The 18,768-nt window shown below is 35.0% G+C and overlaps 1 protein-coding gene across 3 annotated transcripts in view; it reads left to right on the top strand.

Annotated features, from left to right (window-relative positions):
- Window positions 1-18,768, top strand: part of Smg5 (Smg5 nonsense mediated mRNA decay factor) — a 535,039-nt gene that overhangs the window by 500,128 nt on the left and 16,143 nt on the right. For 2 of the 3 annotated variants that reach the window (XM_069823861.1, XM_069823859.1), the window contains one exon: window positions 17,391-17,661. In XM_069823861.1, the coding sequence (XP_069679962.1) occupies window positions 17,391-17,661 (271 nt within the window). The remainder of the gene's footprint in view (window positions 1-17,390; window positions 17,662-18,768) is intronic. The other variant, XM_069823860.1, reaches the window with a different exon arrangement.

Genomic DNA, 18,768 nt, shown 5'->3' with positions numbered 1-18,768 from the left:
AACAACTTGATCCCACAATTCGTCTCGATTTCGAGGGGTCGGTGGGCATAAGTGGCTATCCTTCTCTTTTTCAATTCCGCCCATAAATTTTCGATGACATTGAAATCAGGTGACTTCGGAGGCCAATTAATGATTTCGATCTCGGGTCTCCTTTGAAACCATCTTTGAATGCTTGCAGCATAGTGCACGGGATGGTTATCCTGCTGGAACAGCAATGTTCCTTCGGGAAAACGTTCTCGGGCGGAGGGAAGGAATATATTTTCCAGAATGTGCTCGTAAGTTTCCGCATTAAACCGGCCATCGATGCGTTCTATAACGCCAGGTCCATCGTAAGACATCCACCCCCAACACGATATGCTAAAGCGCCCCGATCTTTCACGTCGGTGCACATAGCGCTGATCATGTCGGAGACCATCCTCACGATAGACACGGACAGGACCTTCGTAATCACTCGAGATGGTTGTTTCGTCGGAGAAAATTACATTTCTCCAATCGAAATCCACTCGATTGGTAGCGAAGGCAAGACGGTCGACAGCTTGTGCTTCCCCCAATATTTCCATTTGCGCAGCCCTCCGGCTCCTAATACCGCGGTTCCTCAACCTGCTGATCACAGTCCGTGAAGAGCCGGGAAAGTTAGATGCTGCTCTTATTTCGTTAGCAGTCAGAAAGGGGTCCTGTTGAACTGTCTCGAATAAAAGAGCATCCTCTTCGAACGAAGAAATCCGCGGACGCCCAGGAATAGGGCGATTTTCGACCTCCCCAAAATTTTGGTAACGATGAACCCATCTCGCGGCTGTACTTCCAGGAACACCGACCAAACGGCCAGCAAATCTAGCCCCATATCCAGCCTCAACTAGAGCTATAACTCGCTGTCTCATGTCACGTCGGTTCGCCATTACGATGAGAAATGAGAGATGACGATAATACTTTAGTGTAGACAATGACTATTTAACATGATATAGAATTATTGAAATAAGAGGCATCTTGCATAGTAAGAGTTAATAAATCAACCCTAAATTAAATATCTAAATAACAGGATATAACAGGAAGTCCAATTGTTGCGAAACTAATCAAATTAAATCTAATTACATTAAATAAACAAACCCCAAGTTATGACACCACATTGCTACAGCTAAATTGTATGTTATTAACATAAGCATTGAATAGGTCCGTGGTTGTGCGTTGGACGACAAAACCAAACATCGAAAGTTCGAATCTTGCCGAGGAATGTAACTTCTTGCTTTTTATAATGTAAATCAGACTTATAACTACAATCATTCATATTTCTTACATTATTTATTAATATTTATAGCCAACATTGAATTTGTAAGGAAAAGACTTTAGAAATCTAATATGGAATTTGTGATCTGTAGTGACATAAACATAGATTATCTCTCGGAACTTTTCCGTAAAAGTAAATTAAATTCACTCCTTGAAACTGGAAACCTTATTCGTAGGGTCATTTTCCCATAGCATACAAGCTGAAGTAACACAGCCATTGATAAACGTTTTGTACACAGAATTAGACTGAATTCCTATTCGACAGAACCTATAATCAATGGCTTGTCTGACCATGATAAACAAATCCTATGTGTTTCCAGTGTCACTGAACAATTTCAAAATATTAATTTAAAAACTAAGAAAGGATCGTAATTGCTGTATCTAGTGATTATTTACATTTATGTCTACAAAATGAATCTTGGAAAAACATATATGATACTGGTACTACTGATATTAAGAGTAAATATATTGAATTTTTCACTTAATTTCATAATCACTTCAGTGGATGATCTCCACTCAATGTTGTGAAAAAATTCAAAAGTTAAAACATGTAGATAACGCAGGGACTTCAAAATCTCATGTATTAAAAAGAAGAATCTATATGTAATGAGTTGCAATGTAATGATCTTCATGTTCTTAAATACTGCAAGAAGTACAGTGTAATTTATCAAAAATTATGAAAGAGGGAAATAGAATATATTTGAGTAGAAAAGTACAAAATTCAGATAATGCAATTAAACCTATTCGTAATATTATTAAATTTAAACTTGTAGATATCCTAAGAAAGAAAATATTTTTTCATTAAAACCAATGATTATAAAGTAGAGGATCCCAAATCTATTGCAAATTCTTTTAACGTATTATAGTATATAGTACAGAAATATTATTGACAACTTAAACATTCAAGATTTTGCAAAAGATACTGCAATTGGTTACTTAACAGATGTATTTAATAATTATTATTAATATATGTAATTAGTCAATAACTGCAACAGTGCTTATACATTCAATCATAACATGAATAAAATTGAATGCAAACACGTAGATAAAATAGTTAAAATTAACTGCAGGGGTAAGAATGAAATAATCCAAAGCCATACTTTTAACAAAAATTGTTTTGTGCGAGTGCATTTCTTACACATATGGGAAAGCTATTAATAAATTATTGTAATAATTACTCAACAAATGACATAGCCTAAGGACTCTAAACCTTTGTAAAAGTTTGTCTATTATTATATATTTTTTTAATTTAATTTTAATTGTTAGTTTTTAATATATATGCATTTACATTGTATATATGTGTGTGTGTATAAATGCATTCATTAGATTAACGCTTATAATATTATAACTTGTAATTTTGTATTGTTTGCGATCATTAACACTTAATCTCAGGACTTTGTAAAACTATATTTCAACGTGACTTAGCTATTTCAACGTTATTTAGACAAAAAAAATTGTTGTGTAGACTAAGAATCGAACTCGCACTCTTCTACACAACACGCAGAAGTCTTACCGTCTGAGCTATGGAAACGACATGAAAGCTTTCCTTTCTGTGCGGAGTGTCGATCTAGTCATGAAGGTCCATTGTCGATTTAACTACAGGATTTATGTATATATTTATCTTTTATTTACGTAATATTATCATATTTTTTGCAGTTTTTTAATTGAATTTCGGAACGATGCTAGTAACAAACCAAATAGCCTGAATTTAAGTAACTCAATATTCGTTATCTTGTGTATCGGTGCTCTGGTCTCCGATCATGCGCAGTGTCTTACATCTGAGACTTAGGAATATTCAATCGTCTCATCCTTTTCCAGGGAAACTGTACATCGATAAAGATTTATACTTCTTCCGTCAGTAGGCCTAATAAAATTTGATTAAACTACATATTATACCATCACATTCAAGGTCCGTTGCGATATTTGTGTTAAATTTTTACGTTTAGTTTCCTAAGTGTATCTACATTTTGTTATTAGTAGATTATTTCGTAAGGCTCTTTATGGTAATATACACAGCTACTTCTGTCCTTCCGTTATACATGGCCCTACATTCTATTTATGTATTCCTAAATCATTTCTTATGAACTCCATACATTTAGTTTAGGCCTATACTTAATTTCACTGTTCTATCTCTGCTTGTCATCGTCAAATTATCATCGCTGTTAAATCATCTACTGCTCACTTCATATAAATGATAAATTTTGAGACGGTAATAATCCTTCACATGACTTCCTTCGGAAGGAAAGTAAAAGCTGAGGAGGCCGTGTCGTATAATTACGTCACCTTGTCCCTCCGTGGAAAGTTTTTATCTGTAATTTCTCGTCAAAAATGTATCCATTCTAGTCGCGATTCTTGACTAGGAATCTGTCATTGAGGGTAATAAATACGAACTTTCAGTGCCCCGACCTTCTTCCTGAGTACCAAAGTTCAGAAGTTCATATAGCATTGGCGTTCAGGGAAGTATCAACTTCGGAAGTGCAGTATATTTCCAAAGATCGTGTTTACTCATTTATATTGTGATAATTGAAATTGCTGGAGTACGTTATTTAATGAAGGACGGATATTTGGAGAAAAATTGATGAGTAATAGTGAGCGATGAAGTAATGCGGTTAATTACGCCACAGCTGTATGGATTATATACTTTTGCTTCCGAGTAGATACTTGATAGCGCTATGGACCACATAAAAAGTAAAGCTGGACCAGACTGTGGGAGGATTCCGCTTATGTGGCCGGGACTGGATGGAAGGGGAGAAATGGCAATCTCATTTACATGGAAATGAGATGGAAATTGTTCGTATATTTTCGACGCCGGTTATTATTATGGTTTAATACTTGCATGCAATATAATCCGACCATCACGTAGGGTATATGGAGGGAGTCCGTGAGGGTTAGTGGAAGGGGTTAGCGTGCTAGCTAGGGGCTCAGCTAATAGGTTGTTATCCGGTTGGTAAAATCCCCATATGACGTCCACATACGCAAGGGGATAGAAGGAGGAAGGGTTGGAATCATTACTGTGGGCGGTCGTCGCAATGTTATGTAGTAATGCTAACCTCTCATGTTCACAACACTACCTGTACCATGTCATAACGTGTCTACAATATATATTTTCCGTGTTAACCAACACCAACAATATCAATTTAATCTTTATGTCTCCTGATTAAAAATGATGTTTTAGGCCACCGTATCGCTGTTCTCTATTTGAAACATATTCTATCCCACTTGTAGAGTTTCCAGAGGTGGGTTATATTAGCTGATTCATGCAGGTAGGCAACCTAACTGACATGCATGAGTTTCGGACTAACTAAATATGTACAGAAAATACAATGACTTGTTAATTACAGGTTATGTTATGACGCTGAATATTTAAAATTCTTGCGGTATCGCTACATAACTTAGTCACTTTGATGCCTTTCGGGGCGGTTTCATGAAATAACGTTATTGAGTTTGCCATTTCTGCTTAGACTACAATAATTAACTTTGAATCAATTGATCAGATTCAGTCAATCACATTGGTCCTACTCTATCAGCTGATAGTGATTCGATGACTACCTCAAGACGATAATCAGTTGTTCTTAGTATATACCCATGCATATTTTGTTCTTTTTTAGTTCTGTATTTATTATTATTATTATTATTATTATTATTATTATTATTATTATTATTATTATTATTATTATTATTATTGTTATTATTGAACTATTTTAGAATCTTGCAATACTCTAAGACGTACACTATCGGTCAAAAGTTTTCGATCACCTATCACAACTATGGATTTATGGTTAAAACAGGGATTTCGTTTTGAATATTCTGTCATATCATAATGCTAGAGAGAGAGAAAATATTTATTTTGTTGGTCTATTTAGTTTTCCCGATGTGTTTGTACCTTGAAATAAAGTATATAGCTGTTTTCATACCTGACCGAAAGCTTTTTGACCGGTAATGTATGTGAATAAATAACCAAATAAGTAAACTGCATACATGCATACAAAGTTACGCATGCACATATATGCATGCATGCATCCATACATACATACATACATACATACATACATACATACATACATACATACATACATACATACATACATACATACATACATACATACATGCATAAAGGAACCAAATGACAAGTATAGAGAAAATAGTAAGCTGTGAACAACAGTCAATCATCCAGTAATAATTGTAATACAATAATAATAATAATAATAATAATAATAATATAATCCATTAAAGTGCACTATTCTCATTCAATCCTGAACAGTTAGAAAAAAACTATTTTGGGCAACTACTAAATATACATAGGCTAAATAGAAATGATCGGGACGAAATTGAAATACAAACTGCTGACCCATTTATATCCGAACCCACACTTTCTGAAGTCTAAATTGCGATAGAAAATCTAAAAAATTATAAATCTCCAGGTATCGATAAAATTCCAGCAGAATTAATACAAGGGGTGGAAGCGCATTATCTAACGAAATTTATAAGCTTGTACTTCCTATTTGGGAAAAGGAAATTGTACCAGAACAATGGAAGGAGTCCATAATCGTGCCTATCTTTAAGAAGGGGGGTAAGACTAACTGTAGTAACTTTCGAGGAATATCACTTTTGTTGACGTCGTACAAAATTTTGTCCAATATTCTTTTGAGAAGATTAACTCCATATGTAGATGAAATTATTGGGGATAAACATTGTGGTTTTAGGTGCATTAGATCAACTATTGATCAGATATTTTGTATTCGACAGATAATGGAGAAAAAATGGGAGTATAAGGGTACGGTGCGTCAGTTATTCATAGATTTCAAAAAGGCATATGACTCGGTTAAGAGAGAAGTTTTATATGGTATTCTTATTGAATTTGGTATTCCCAAGAAGCTGGTTCGATTAATTAAAATGTGTCTCAGTGAAACGTACAGCAAAGTCCGTATAGGTCAATTTCTGTCAGATGCGTTTCCAATTCACTGTGGTCTAAAGCAAGGAGATGCACTATCACTTTTACTTTTTAACTTTGCTCTAGAGTATGCCATTAGGAGAGTCCAGGAAAAGAGGGAGGGTTTGGAATTGAACGGGTTACATCAGCTGCTTGTCTATGCGGATGACGTGAATATATTAGGAGAAAATGCACAGGCGATTAGGGAAAACACGGGACTTTTACTTGAAGCAAGTAAAGCGATAGGGTTGGAAGTAAATCCCGAAAAGACTAAGTATATGATTATGTCTCGTGACCAGAATATTGTACGAAATGGCAATGTAAAAATTGGAAATTTATCTTTTGAAGAAGTGGAAAAATTCAAATACCTGGGAGCAACAGTAACAAATATAAATGATACTCGGGAGGAAATTAAACACTGAATAAATATGGGAAATGCCTGATATTATTCGGTTGAGAAGCTTTTATCATCCAGTCTGCTGTCAAAAAATCTGAAAGTTAGAATTTATAAAACAATTATATTACCGGTTGTTCTTTATGGTTGTGAAACTTGGACTCTAACTTTGAGAGAGGAACATAGGTTAAGAGTGTTTGAGAATAAGGTGCTTAAGAAAATATTTGGGGCTAAGAGGGATGAAGTTCCAGGAGAATGGAGAAAGTTACACAACACAGAACTTCACGCATTGTATTCTTCATGACATAATTAGGAACATTAAATCCAGACGTTTGAGATGGGCAGGGCATGTAGCACGTATGGACGAATCCAGAAATGCATATAGAGTGTGGGTTGGGAGGCCGGAGGGAAAAGGATCTTTGGGGAGGCCGAGACGTAGATGGGAAAATAATATTAAAATGGATTTGAGGGAAGTGGGATATGATGATAGAGACTGGATTAATCTTGCTCAGGATAGGGACCAATGGCGGGCTTATGTGAGGGCGGCAATGAACCTCCGGGTTCCTTAAAAGCCAGTAATAAGTAAGTGAAGTGCACTATTAAGAGGAAAAATAAGGAACTCTCCATTCCAAAAAATCCTTACAATTTTTCTATTAGTGTAGGTCAAATATAGATGTTACACGTAAAAAATCCAGGATTAAAAGAAACAGCTTTCCTCGAGTATGAATTTACCATGGGTACAGCAGATAGTGTAGTATTCCAATGTCTCATTACATACATGACAAAATCAGTAATTTCGTGGATATCCACTCTCAGAGTAATATTAGTACTAGAAGCATTCCAGAGATGGGGAGTGTGTTTAGACGTCGCTATAGGTTTTTTCTTTTCTTTTTTCACAGTTTTGATTGTGGTTTTGCCCAACTTCTAACAAAATTTTATACGTCTGTGCCGACATGAATAAGTTAGCAACTATCACTGTATACGCAATACTTACACTTAACTACATTGCAGTGTGGGCTATCATGACTAATACACTTATAGATAACATTATCGTACGGCTGTCTGACGATGAAATTATATAAACGTGCACGGGAAGTAGCCCTATAGCGTGGCTTGCAGTCAATACCTTAATAATGCAATTATTTTGGATTTTAGCATACAGTTAGCATATGATTCTCAGATTTTGTAGGACGAGTGATAAGAGAAAATAGTGTAATTCAAGTTCACATTTTTACTTAAAAAATTGAGAGTAAAAAAAAAGGTAACAGATTAAAAAACAACTCTAAATGGATACAATTGTCTGTATTATGTTTTATTTGCAAGAAGCACAGCGTTCTGTTACCCGAACGGTTACGTCCTCTGCTCCACACTGGAAATGTGAAATCCTGGTCAGTCTTAGCAGAATTCGTAGTTGACAAAATTGATGTTGGGATCAGATCACCATTCCACCTCGGCTATTTTGTGTCTTTTTAAGTAAGGAGCCATTGATTTTAAGTAAAAGCTACTGTTATTTGTTGTGCTTCATTCCCAGGTAAATTAGTTAACATATACTGAGTATGAAGAAAATTCGGCCAGTGTCATGGATGTTAAAAAGGTGTACTCCTCTAAAATGTATCAGAAACTATTTTGACATATTGGATATATCTTTAAAATCGTTTGTCACGTAAAAATGCAACCCCCTTTCTCTTATTCTCGTATTCCCATTAATCTCCTCGTGTTCCTCTTTGTTCTTTTTGTAATCCCCTTATCCTTCTTTTATCCCCTTTGTTCTCCTTGTCATCCCCTTGACCTTGTACTCCTCATGTTCTTGTATACTACCCCATTTTCTTCTTGTACTTTCTTTGTTCTCCTTGTGTCACCCTTGTTCTTTTTTCGGTGTTACAACACTTCATTCTTCCTTGGACCTAATAAGAAGGTAATAATTAGAGCCCGGATTTCCATGCAAATTACATGTTTTTATGTAAGCTTGTTACACTTCTCAGATTTTGAAAATATTCGTTTTTTGACATCGATTCCAAATAACAGTACTTTTCTCGTGCAGGTTTGCATGTTTTGGCCTTTTTGGAAGTAAATTCATTCATAATGTATATTTTGAAGATTTTATATTTAATAGCACATATTTAGACTTTTTTAAATGCATATTAGGCCTATGTCCTTTTTTTTCTGGCTTTAGTGCATATATTATATTAACTTGCATAATAGTGCTTTTTATTAATGTTGCTTCGTAGAATCTGATATTTTCACATTATTTGTCTAATGAGGAAAAATAAAAGAAAGCTACCGGTAGTATGGTTTCGTGGTATCCTACCGGACAACTAGTCCTTCCACTATAATCTCCCTTTGTTACACTGGAATTTTCAACCCTCAACTCTTGCACGTTACAAACTGAAGGTAAAAATAGTGAAAGAAAGGAAGGCAGAAGCTATATGCTTACAGCCTGCAATTTAGTATAGGCCTACTTTTATGTCGAATTGTGTAGCTATAGCTCCTGTTAGAACTGCAAGAGGATATCTCATGTCAAAATGGGCTGAGGGAAAGGAATTTCTAAAAACAGACGTAGCCTAAGTACTTGCATATCGTGGGGCAGGCGATAGCACCGCGGTTAATACGTAACGCTGCAAATAAGATCGCAAATTCGATTCCCTACGGGGTCATGATCATGCGGAAGTACAAAAGACGTACAATTCGACCTCACTTTGTCCGAAATTTCTTCGCTTAAGTATGCATCTGTCACTTCTTGTGGTGTAGGAACATCGTTTTCTGTGTTCAAGAACGTACTTCAGATACCCATGAGATTAACTGAAGAATTTGTAGTACATTGCTTCGAAGTAAAATGAAAAATGTAACATAATGTAGAATTCAATTTTGATAGTGCATATTTTTACTGTTTCTCGCTTTATTGCGCATGTTTTGTCATATCATAGTACATGAATGCATGCATATTTTAAGATTTGATAGTACATGGAAATCCGGGCTCTAGTAATAATCTTATTGCGACTGTTTCTATACTTCAGGTTTTTTATGTCGTCATCCAAGGTTAACTTCGTATAGCTCAAAGTGATCTGTTACTGCTTCGTGAAATTCGAGTTCGGTATGTCGTTATGTAATTTGATATTTTCTTTGTAGCACTATGCTGTTTAATATTCCAATTGTATTTGGTTATTTCACTTCCTTATTTGTATGATAGGAGTAGTCTCAGAAATTAAAATAATTTCCTTGATTTATCACCTTATACCCTATAATTAATTTGCATCAAATGTGGAAATTTTTAAAAATTACTGTTCATTTAACGACGCTAACAACTGCAGAGGTTATATCAGCGTCACCGGTGTGCCGGAATTTTGTCCAGCAGGAGTTCTTTTACATGCCAGTAAATATACTGACATGAGCTTTTCGCATTTAAACACGCTTAAATGCCATCGACCTGGGCCGGGATTGAACTCCAACTTCGAGCACAGAAGGCCAGCGCTATACCGACTACGCTACCCAGGCCAACTCGAATGTGAATGTTATATGTTATATGGATTGCCGTACATTTGTTGCAGATGTTTTGAAATTGCCTGTTTGAATTGTAGTGTTTAAATTATGGCGGTCAGTTTGTATTATGTATTCGTTGTTCTGATATAATGAACTCGTCTGCAAATAGTGTTTTCATAAAATTAGTTTTGTCCCAGTTTTCTGCATTATCAGTTGACAGTATGAAGGATACAGATGTTAATAAGTTATATCTACTTTTAACATGATTGTGCTCAATTGACAATTCGCTTGCATACTTGCGTAAGCGTGGAATTTTCGTGCACGTTCTTTCTTTATATAATTATAACGGAATTGAAAGAAGCAGAGTCTTAATATACACATAACCGATTGTGCATAGTAAAAATATAACAAGCGCAATACCCTCGCAGTCATAAAATGCGTTGCAACTTCTACCGACTACATATATTGAAGAGAATAACATTCTGTGTTCTTTCAAGTTTCTATATTTAAAGGGAAGAAAAGATGGAAGTAAATATAGATTTTCGAAGACTATATTTACCCTGTTATTCAAGTTTAAGGGGGCTAAAATTGGCTAGCAGTTTAGCTGTGCCTGGCGTATGGAAGTAGAAAACATGAAATGGAGGGTAAGGGAGGTACAGAAAGAAGAGGCAAGATAAATTCCACTTGAATAGCACGAGTTAATAGCAGCAGTTTAGAAGCTATATAAAAAGAAAATGCATAGCAGTAAAGGGAAAAAGCAGGAGAAAACACTGGATTTTATTTTACCGCTGCCAACATTCTACAACCCACCCCTTTATGAATAGAGACGACCCTACTTTTTCATGTTTTTTTCTTCTCTTTTCCAACCATCTTTTTACCCTCCCTGGCAATCTTCCATCCAGTGTAGAGTGGAAAGGAAGTAGAGTGGCTCCCTTGTGATCTAGTCCAAGAGGACGAAGTAAAGACAGAGAATAAAGAATACGGAAGAGGAAGAAAACGAACTCAGCCAAGCAATTGAAAAGAAGTGAAAAAAATCTAAAGATGTTTTGTTTGTTATGCCCTTGTACTTTGTGAGTATTTTTTATTAGGAATAATGTATGGGCATTTTATTCAAAATTTAATTTTGCCTAGCACATTGAGATTTCGCTCTAATGTCAAGTATTTAGGTACAGAAACAGCTATTCTCTAACAAATTTTTTGTGCGTTTGTATATAGTTTTTCAGTAAGTCATTCTTGCCTTGCGATTATTGATAGTCTTACAATTTTTCTACTCTCAGTTATTTTATTTTAATGATATGCTTCATGTCAGAGAGACATGCAATATTTCAGCATTATTGTATAGCCTACATTGCGGTGAATTATGCTGAACTTTTGTAACTTAATATATCCATACATCACTTTACGACTCCGAATAGCTTTGATGGTTGAAAGAACCTTTAAAGAAAGAACTGCATACTTACTTACCTACATTTTCTATATTTACGTACATCAAAATTTCTTATAATTCTTGCACAATTATAAAATAATGAAGTATTTTTTACGGAGGAGGGACCCGAAAACTTGCACTGACGCTTATTGTACTTACCACTCCTGGTTTTGTCGCCGAACGGTGCGCTCTTGAATGTGTATAGGCACAGCACGTTGAACCGTGAACTTAATCCGAGCTATGGTAATGATAATAATGACATATTGCATTAATAATGGTGAAATGAGTCCGAGATCCAACGCCGAAAGTTACCCCGCAATTCTGCTTAATTGGTTGAGGAAAAACCTCAACCAGGTAACTTCTTCCAACCAGGATTTGAACCCGGACCCATTCGTTTCACAGTCAAACATGCTAACCGTTACTCCACAGCGGTGGACCAATAACGAGGCATAATAAAATCTTTACGTTCTCAGTGGCCATCAAATTATCGTTCTAAATATTTTTCAATAATAGTCTCCATTTTTCATGTCCCTTAAGTCCGGGACTTTCGAAGGCTGTTAGCATCCTATTTTCCTATTTTCACAGCTTTTCATATGTCTCTGAAGCTCCACGAGGTAGAATCCTGCAGAAACGTCTACTGTCTGAATCGAAATTTTGACCCGCAGAGACAATTTTTCTTGGGTCAAGGTGATTATACAGATGAGTAGGCGAGACCTGGCGTGTGAGCTGTGAGAGAGCGATTAGAAAGAGAGTTTGTATCATAATGATTAATATTATACCTACGTATCTACCGACACGGAAGTTCATCTCGGACTAAAACTTATCTTCCCCCTCCATACCCATTGGTGATATAGCCACGGCACATGCTAAGATCACAGGACAGGTCTTACCTCCTCTACTGTACGTGCTATAATATATAAATACTGTAGACGATCCCAAAATCTTGTTTTATTGAAAGAAAACCATGCTTAAAATCTGTATCATTGGTTAGAGTTTATTGCCGTCGGCTAGTTTTAAACTCGTGAAATTCCCATTCAGTGGCAATTATGGCAAGCATTTGAACACTGAGACGTTGTTATTATTATTATTCATTATTATGTTTTCTACCTTCAGTAAGATATGTTTATAGTTTTAATATCATTCTGTTATGATAAAAAGAAGTCCTACGTCAAATTTCATTATCATTTCGCTCACTTCAGAATATAATATCATTATTATATTGAATGCATTTAAAATGTATAATCACTAGGATTATGATTTTATTGTAATTATTTTACCCTGATTTCGGCAATTAATGCTTTGATTTCATTGAATATTTCGTTAAAAAACATTTTCCTGTATATTTTGCACTCCAAAAAAACATAAAAAATAATAAAATAACATTTTGAAAATTATTATTGAAACAATCACTTTGAAACTAACAGAAAATGGGCCACCTGGTTTCGTGGTCAGACGCGCTAATCGTTACTCCACAGGTGTGGACCGTTCTCTGTTGCCCTTTAAACAGTCTATCAGATATAAATTTTATACCTTGAGTTTGAAGTTTGAATAAAGCGGGCTAGTTTTATTCCGGCAAAAAAAAAGTTTGCATCATTAATTAAATTCACAATTATTCAATTTCATTCGACTGTGAGAGGGTGACGGCACTGCCTTCTTGATCACACGAAGACAATTTTTGCAAGAAATAGAAATACCCGTTGTCTACTTGCGTTGCTCTCTGGAAATAGTTCCTGAAACTATGCGCACATCGTTGCCAGATACCACACGTATGTAATACTGAACGATCAAATGTGTAGAAACGAAAGGCACTCTGCAAAAACGAGGTAGTTCCATTTTTACGAAGTTGTGGAAAACAACAAAAAACATTATAAAAAAATTCGAATTTTAACTGAGCTTCTTCCTTTTTCAGAGTATGTCCTAGGTACCTAGCAGCTTCATTTTATTACTCACTCATTTATTACAGTCAGCAATTTAAGGGGTAAAACATAAGCAAATAATGGAGCTACTTACTTTTTGCAATAAAATTGGTTATAATTTAAGGCACATTTTGCATTGTTGCGAATGTCATAAACTACAACACAAGACATAGCAGATAATATATATTTATATATACAGGTTGAACCTTCAGTAATGTCATTAATTTCCATGGGTTATTCTTTGAGATACGGTATTTCAAACAAAAAAAGTTTAATACAATTTTGCTTGTTTTTGCTTCCTTTTCGAGAAAAAAATTGTTTTATGTGAAACATTTCATGGCGTGTTTTGAGAAAGCCATTGAGTTAATTCCCAATGTGGTCAGTCAATTTAAGAGAGCAGTGTATTATAATAATAAATTATTGAAAGAATTTTAGTTTTGTCCTTCAAATATGCAAACATTTGTAATATTTTGGTTTTTGCAACAGTGCGTTGAAATTATAACTACATATTGCATCCTCCATGTAAATATCGCTCGAGACTTTCGAAGATTCGCTTACTGTGTTGGATTTAAGTAATTTAATATTGTGGTTTAACTGCTACAACCATGGAATTATGTTCGTGTCGCAACACCATATTATGAATAGTCTGTCCCTTGCGTCTTCTCCTCATAGAGCTTAATGATAAGAATGTTTAGATATTTAGGATTGCGTTAGCCACCGGTGTAGCTCAGTCGGCTAACAAGGAGAGGACACGCTCTGTATATCACCGAATTAAATAAGATTTTGTGACATGAAAGTACAAGACGTGCTGTTTAAAGTCATACCTGTTATGGGTGGCCAATGACCCCTCGTTTTGAAAATATTGGCTATTGTTTGTGACATACTTCCGTTAGATGTCTAATAGGAAAACATTATTTATTTATTTATTTATTTATTTATTTATTTATTTATTTATTTATTCTGGTGTAGTTAAGGCTATCAGGCCTTCTCTTCCACAACACCAGGAATACAAATACAATAACAGAAATAAAAAGAAAAAAAAAACACTATAAACGAAGTAAAGTCACACAAAAATATACACAGGTTGCAGTCACACAAACTTTAAATGAGTGATTAAGTATAATTAATTGTATCCTAATTAACTAACATAAACAAGAAACTTGCGATTTTAATCTGGAGTAAAAAAAACACATCAACACTTCTAGCAATATCTAAAAAGCATTAAACAAGACAAAATTTTCCAATTTAATTTTGAATTGTGATAAAGTCCGGCAGTTCCTGACATCATTAGGTAGCGAATTCCAGAGACGAGGTATTTCTACAGTGTAGGAGGATGAGTATAGGGACGTTCTATGATGAGGGATAGAAAGAAGTGCTTGATATCGGTTTCGAAGAGTTGTAAGAAATTGAAAGCGCGATAACAGGTAATTCGGAGTAGAAGTATGCATGATTCTAAATAGAAGAGACAGTGAATGTATTGTTCTTCGTTCCTTCAGACGCACCCATGAAAGTAACTGGAGGGAAGGTGTTATATGGTCAAATTTACGAGTATTGCAGATGAATCGTATGCACACATTATGAACACGTTGTAGTCTCTCAGCTAAGAGTGAACTTACATTAGTTAGTAAGGAATCGCAATAATCAAAATGGGGCATTACAAGCGTCTGAATAAGATTCTTTTTTAGACTAAGTGGTAGACTGTAACATTAGACTGTGTAATTGCGTAACTCATATGGTTGGATGCTCAGTTGTCATCCAGGTAGCCTGAGTTCGAATACTAATGCCTTCTCATTTTTTAAAGCTTGATATTATTATTATTATTATTATTATTATTATTATTATTATTATTAGTAGTAGTAGTAGTAGTAGTAGTAGTAGTAGTAGTAGTAGTAGTAGTAGTAGTAGTAGTAGTAGTAGTAGTAGTAGTAGTAGAAGTAGTAGTAGTAGTAGTATTTATTTTTTTATTTTTTTATTCACTTTCAGTTGTCAGCTCCTATATTCAAAGCTATGTTGAAATATGCGTGTTATGCATCAAAATTAATAAACAAATGAGAAGTGTTTGTGAGTGTGAATGATATCTGTTTCGCAGTAGAAGTGCGGAAAAATGTGTGTGACTGTGGACAACTTTCTTTGATTTGCTGTGCATGGTGCAGGAAATATGTATGTTTTGTGTTTTTTTATAACATTTATCATAATTAATCGGGTACAAAATGAAGTGGAATAGCTGCTACAGAAACAGAACAGATACCAGTGACACATCTTACCTGCCTACATGAGTAATATTTCATTGTTTATCCTTTACAATACAATGTTAGTTAATTATAATTTGTTTAAAACATGATGAAGCGTTCAATACATTGAGAAATATGATATATGTAAATAGATAACTGTGATCACAATATTAATCATTATTAAAAGAAAAAATATATAGGACCAGTTAAGATTCGAACTTAGGTTGTCTGGATAACAACTCAGCATCCAACCATATGGTCTACGCTGTTACACAGTATAATGCTTCCCTATTAAGCACCTAACGGAAGTACGTCACAAACAATAGCCATTATTTTCAAAACGAGGGGTCATTGGCCACCCATACCAGGTATGACTTTAAACAGTACGTCTTGTACTTTCATCTCACACAATCTTATTCCATTCGGTGATATACAGAGCGTATCCTCTCCTTGTAAGTCGCTTGCCTGCCGATCAGGAGTTGCGCTCGGGCGTGGTTCGATTCCCGCTTGGGCTGATTATCTGGTTGAGTTTTTTCCGAGGTTTTCCCCAACCATAAGGCAAATGTCAGGTAATCTATGACGAATCCTCGGCCTCATCTCGCCAAATACCATGTCGCTAAATAACCAAGTAAAAAAAGAGAAAGGATTGAGTTATGGTAAAGATGTTGGGTAGTGTAGCCGTGTGTTGACTTTGCAAGCCTCTAATGATAGTACTTTGAGAATGGAATCTGTGAGTAGTTACAGAACTTTTAAAGAAATTCAGTTTCATGATAATTAAACATATTCACCATAACCCAACCACCGTCAGGTAACAGACCTTTAAGATTAGTCTCTGTGTACCAGCCATGCAACAAGTAGATTATGGTATTTTAACGTAATAGTTCGTTATTTTGCTGGAAATATATTTAAAAAATAAAATAAAATATTGAAACACAGTGCAAAACATCGGGCTATTGCGAAGGCCGACGAAAGGGCGTTAATGATGAGTTTGATTACAGACGAGATATATACTAATTCATAAGACTAGTGGAGAGCTTCAAATACAAAGAATTAGGATGGCAAGAATTAATGTCATCAATTATTATTTTAAATGACACTATCGCATACAATTTTAAAGGCTGCATTTAACTGGTATGAATAAGGAGGTGATCTAATTATTATAAAACTAAATCATTTCATTTTTTGTATAATTCAATCAAGAATGTTAACACTATTTGTTTTGGCAGATATTGTGTTATAAATTTTTTTATCATGCAGTAAATTAAAACCAATATTTATTTCTCGTAAAAATTTTAAGATATTTTGTGGGTATTCCAGGTTCTCAGCATCAAACTTATTTTCTATTTTGCCCAAAAGTCTACTACATTCATACAATAGCTTATTTAGAGTAACGCACGTGACTTCCATCTAGAACACTCGAGATGTTAGTTATTGCGAAATAAATCAACATTTTTTAAATGTCAGTATATGTGGTTGGTCGAATGCAGTCAGTTTGACTAATGTAAGACATGACGAAAATGTTTAAATATTTACCACTTTCTTAATTATTATTTTGATCCTCACATTTACTCAGTAGAGTATGGATCCATGACTGTCAAATTATTCACGTCATGCATATTGTGGAATGACTGGTGATGTACTGAAACAAGGTGCTGTCATACTGAGGTCGTGGTCGCTTCATAATGACACTGAAAATTTATGAATTGAGGTCAGTAACAATTGACCCTTCTGGTAGCAGGTGCCAGATGACAATGATGCCGGAATAAACCATCATTCTGCCTCCGCTTCAAACCCAAGCTCAACCTCTCGTCGAGGTCAGTTGATGCATCATATGGGTCAACTATGGCTGCGTGCTGAAGTGCGTGACTTGGAGTCCAGGGTTCGACGTCGAGGTGCCTCCTTCTCCCCTTACCTTGCAGTAGACAGTGATGCCCTAATTCATTATATACATTTAGTGAAACAGCTGGTAGGAGCCCGAAAATTCATCATCCTTATTCCTTCTGTTGGTGAGTATTCTTTTGAAATATTTTTATCCTTACAACTCCTATGCTTTTGTTTGTTATTTTCCATGTCGATTTAATATAATAAAGTTTTGAGCAATATTTCAACGTAAATTTGTTTGCAAATGTTTTAAATTTATATTAATCTTTATTCCATACCAAGTACTTATTTTTATCTAAGTTATAATTATTGCTGTATATTACCAGCCATAAGTTTAAACTGTACTTTTACCCTATTAAGAACATTACAGGGTATACAAGGGTGTCAGTATTACTGAAATTTATATTTACCCCTACATCGGGCAGTTAATAACATGTTTTTTTCCACATACTTTCCACTACATTATGCAAATTTCTTAAACACCGAAAAAATCTCTAACACGTCCTGTAAAATTTAACATTAGTAAGGATGAATTTATTCTCAACAGCCTTTGTTGACAGCGTCATTTAACACGTCCTGTAAAATTTAACATTAGTAAGAATGAATTTCTTCTCAACAGCCTTTGTTGACAGCGTCATTTAACACGCCCTGTAAAATTTAACATTAGTAAGAATGAATTTCTTCTGAACAGCCTTTGTTGACAGCGTCATTTAACACGCCCTGTAAAATTTAACATTAGTGAGAATGAATTTCTTCTCAACAGCCTTTGTTGACAGCCCTGTAAAATTTAACATTAATAAAAATAAATTTCTTCTTAACAGCCTTTGTTGACAGCGTCATTTAACACGCCCTGCAAAATTTAACATTAGTAAGAATGAATTTCTTCTCAACAGCGTCATTGTCTAGGAATCGCTAACTATGAAGTTACATTTCGTGCAGCAGAACAGGTGATAGTGTTGTAAAGCAGGACTGTGAGCTGTATTTGTCAAGGTAACTAAATTTGCATTGCGTTCTCTTCTAAGGTTGCTGTGTCGAATCTCTATCTCTTTTTTTTTTTCAAAGTGAAGAAAATGTACAATTTTCTCCGGTCAAATTCATGCAGTCCATGCCTTTGACTGTTCATTATCTCAATAAATAGCACGCAGGACTTGATTTAGCATCTTTTAAATACTTGTACACCTCACGCAGTTAACCTACCGTCTTATAGTGGCGATTCTGGCTGATATCCACAG

Source organism: Periplaneta americana, chromosome 4 (genome assembly GCF_040183065.1).
Source record: "Periplaneta americana isolate PAMFEO1 chromosome 4, P.americana_PAMFEO1_priV1, whole genome shotgun sequence".
Classification (NCBI taxonomy): domain Eukaryota; kingdom Metazoa; phylum Arthropoda; class Insecta; order Blattodea; family Blattidae; genus Periplaneta; species Periplaneta americana.
The sequence above is the reverse complement of the archived record's forward strand: the minus strand, read 5'-3'. Positions and strand labels throughout refer to the sequence as shown.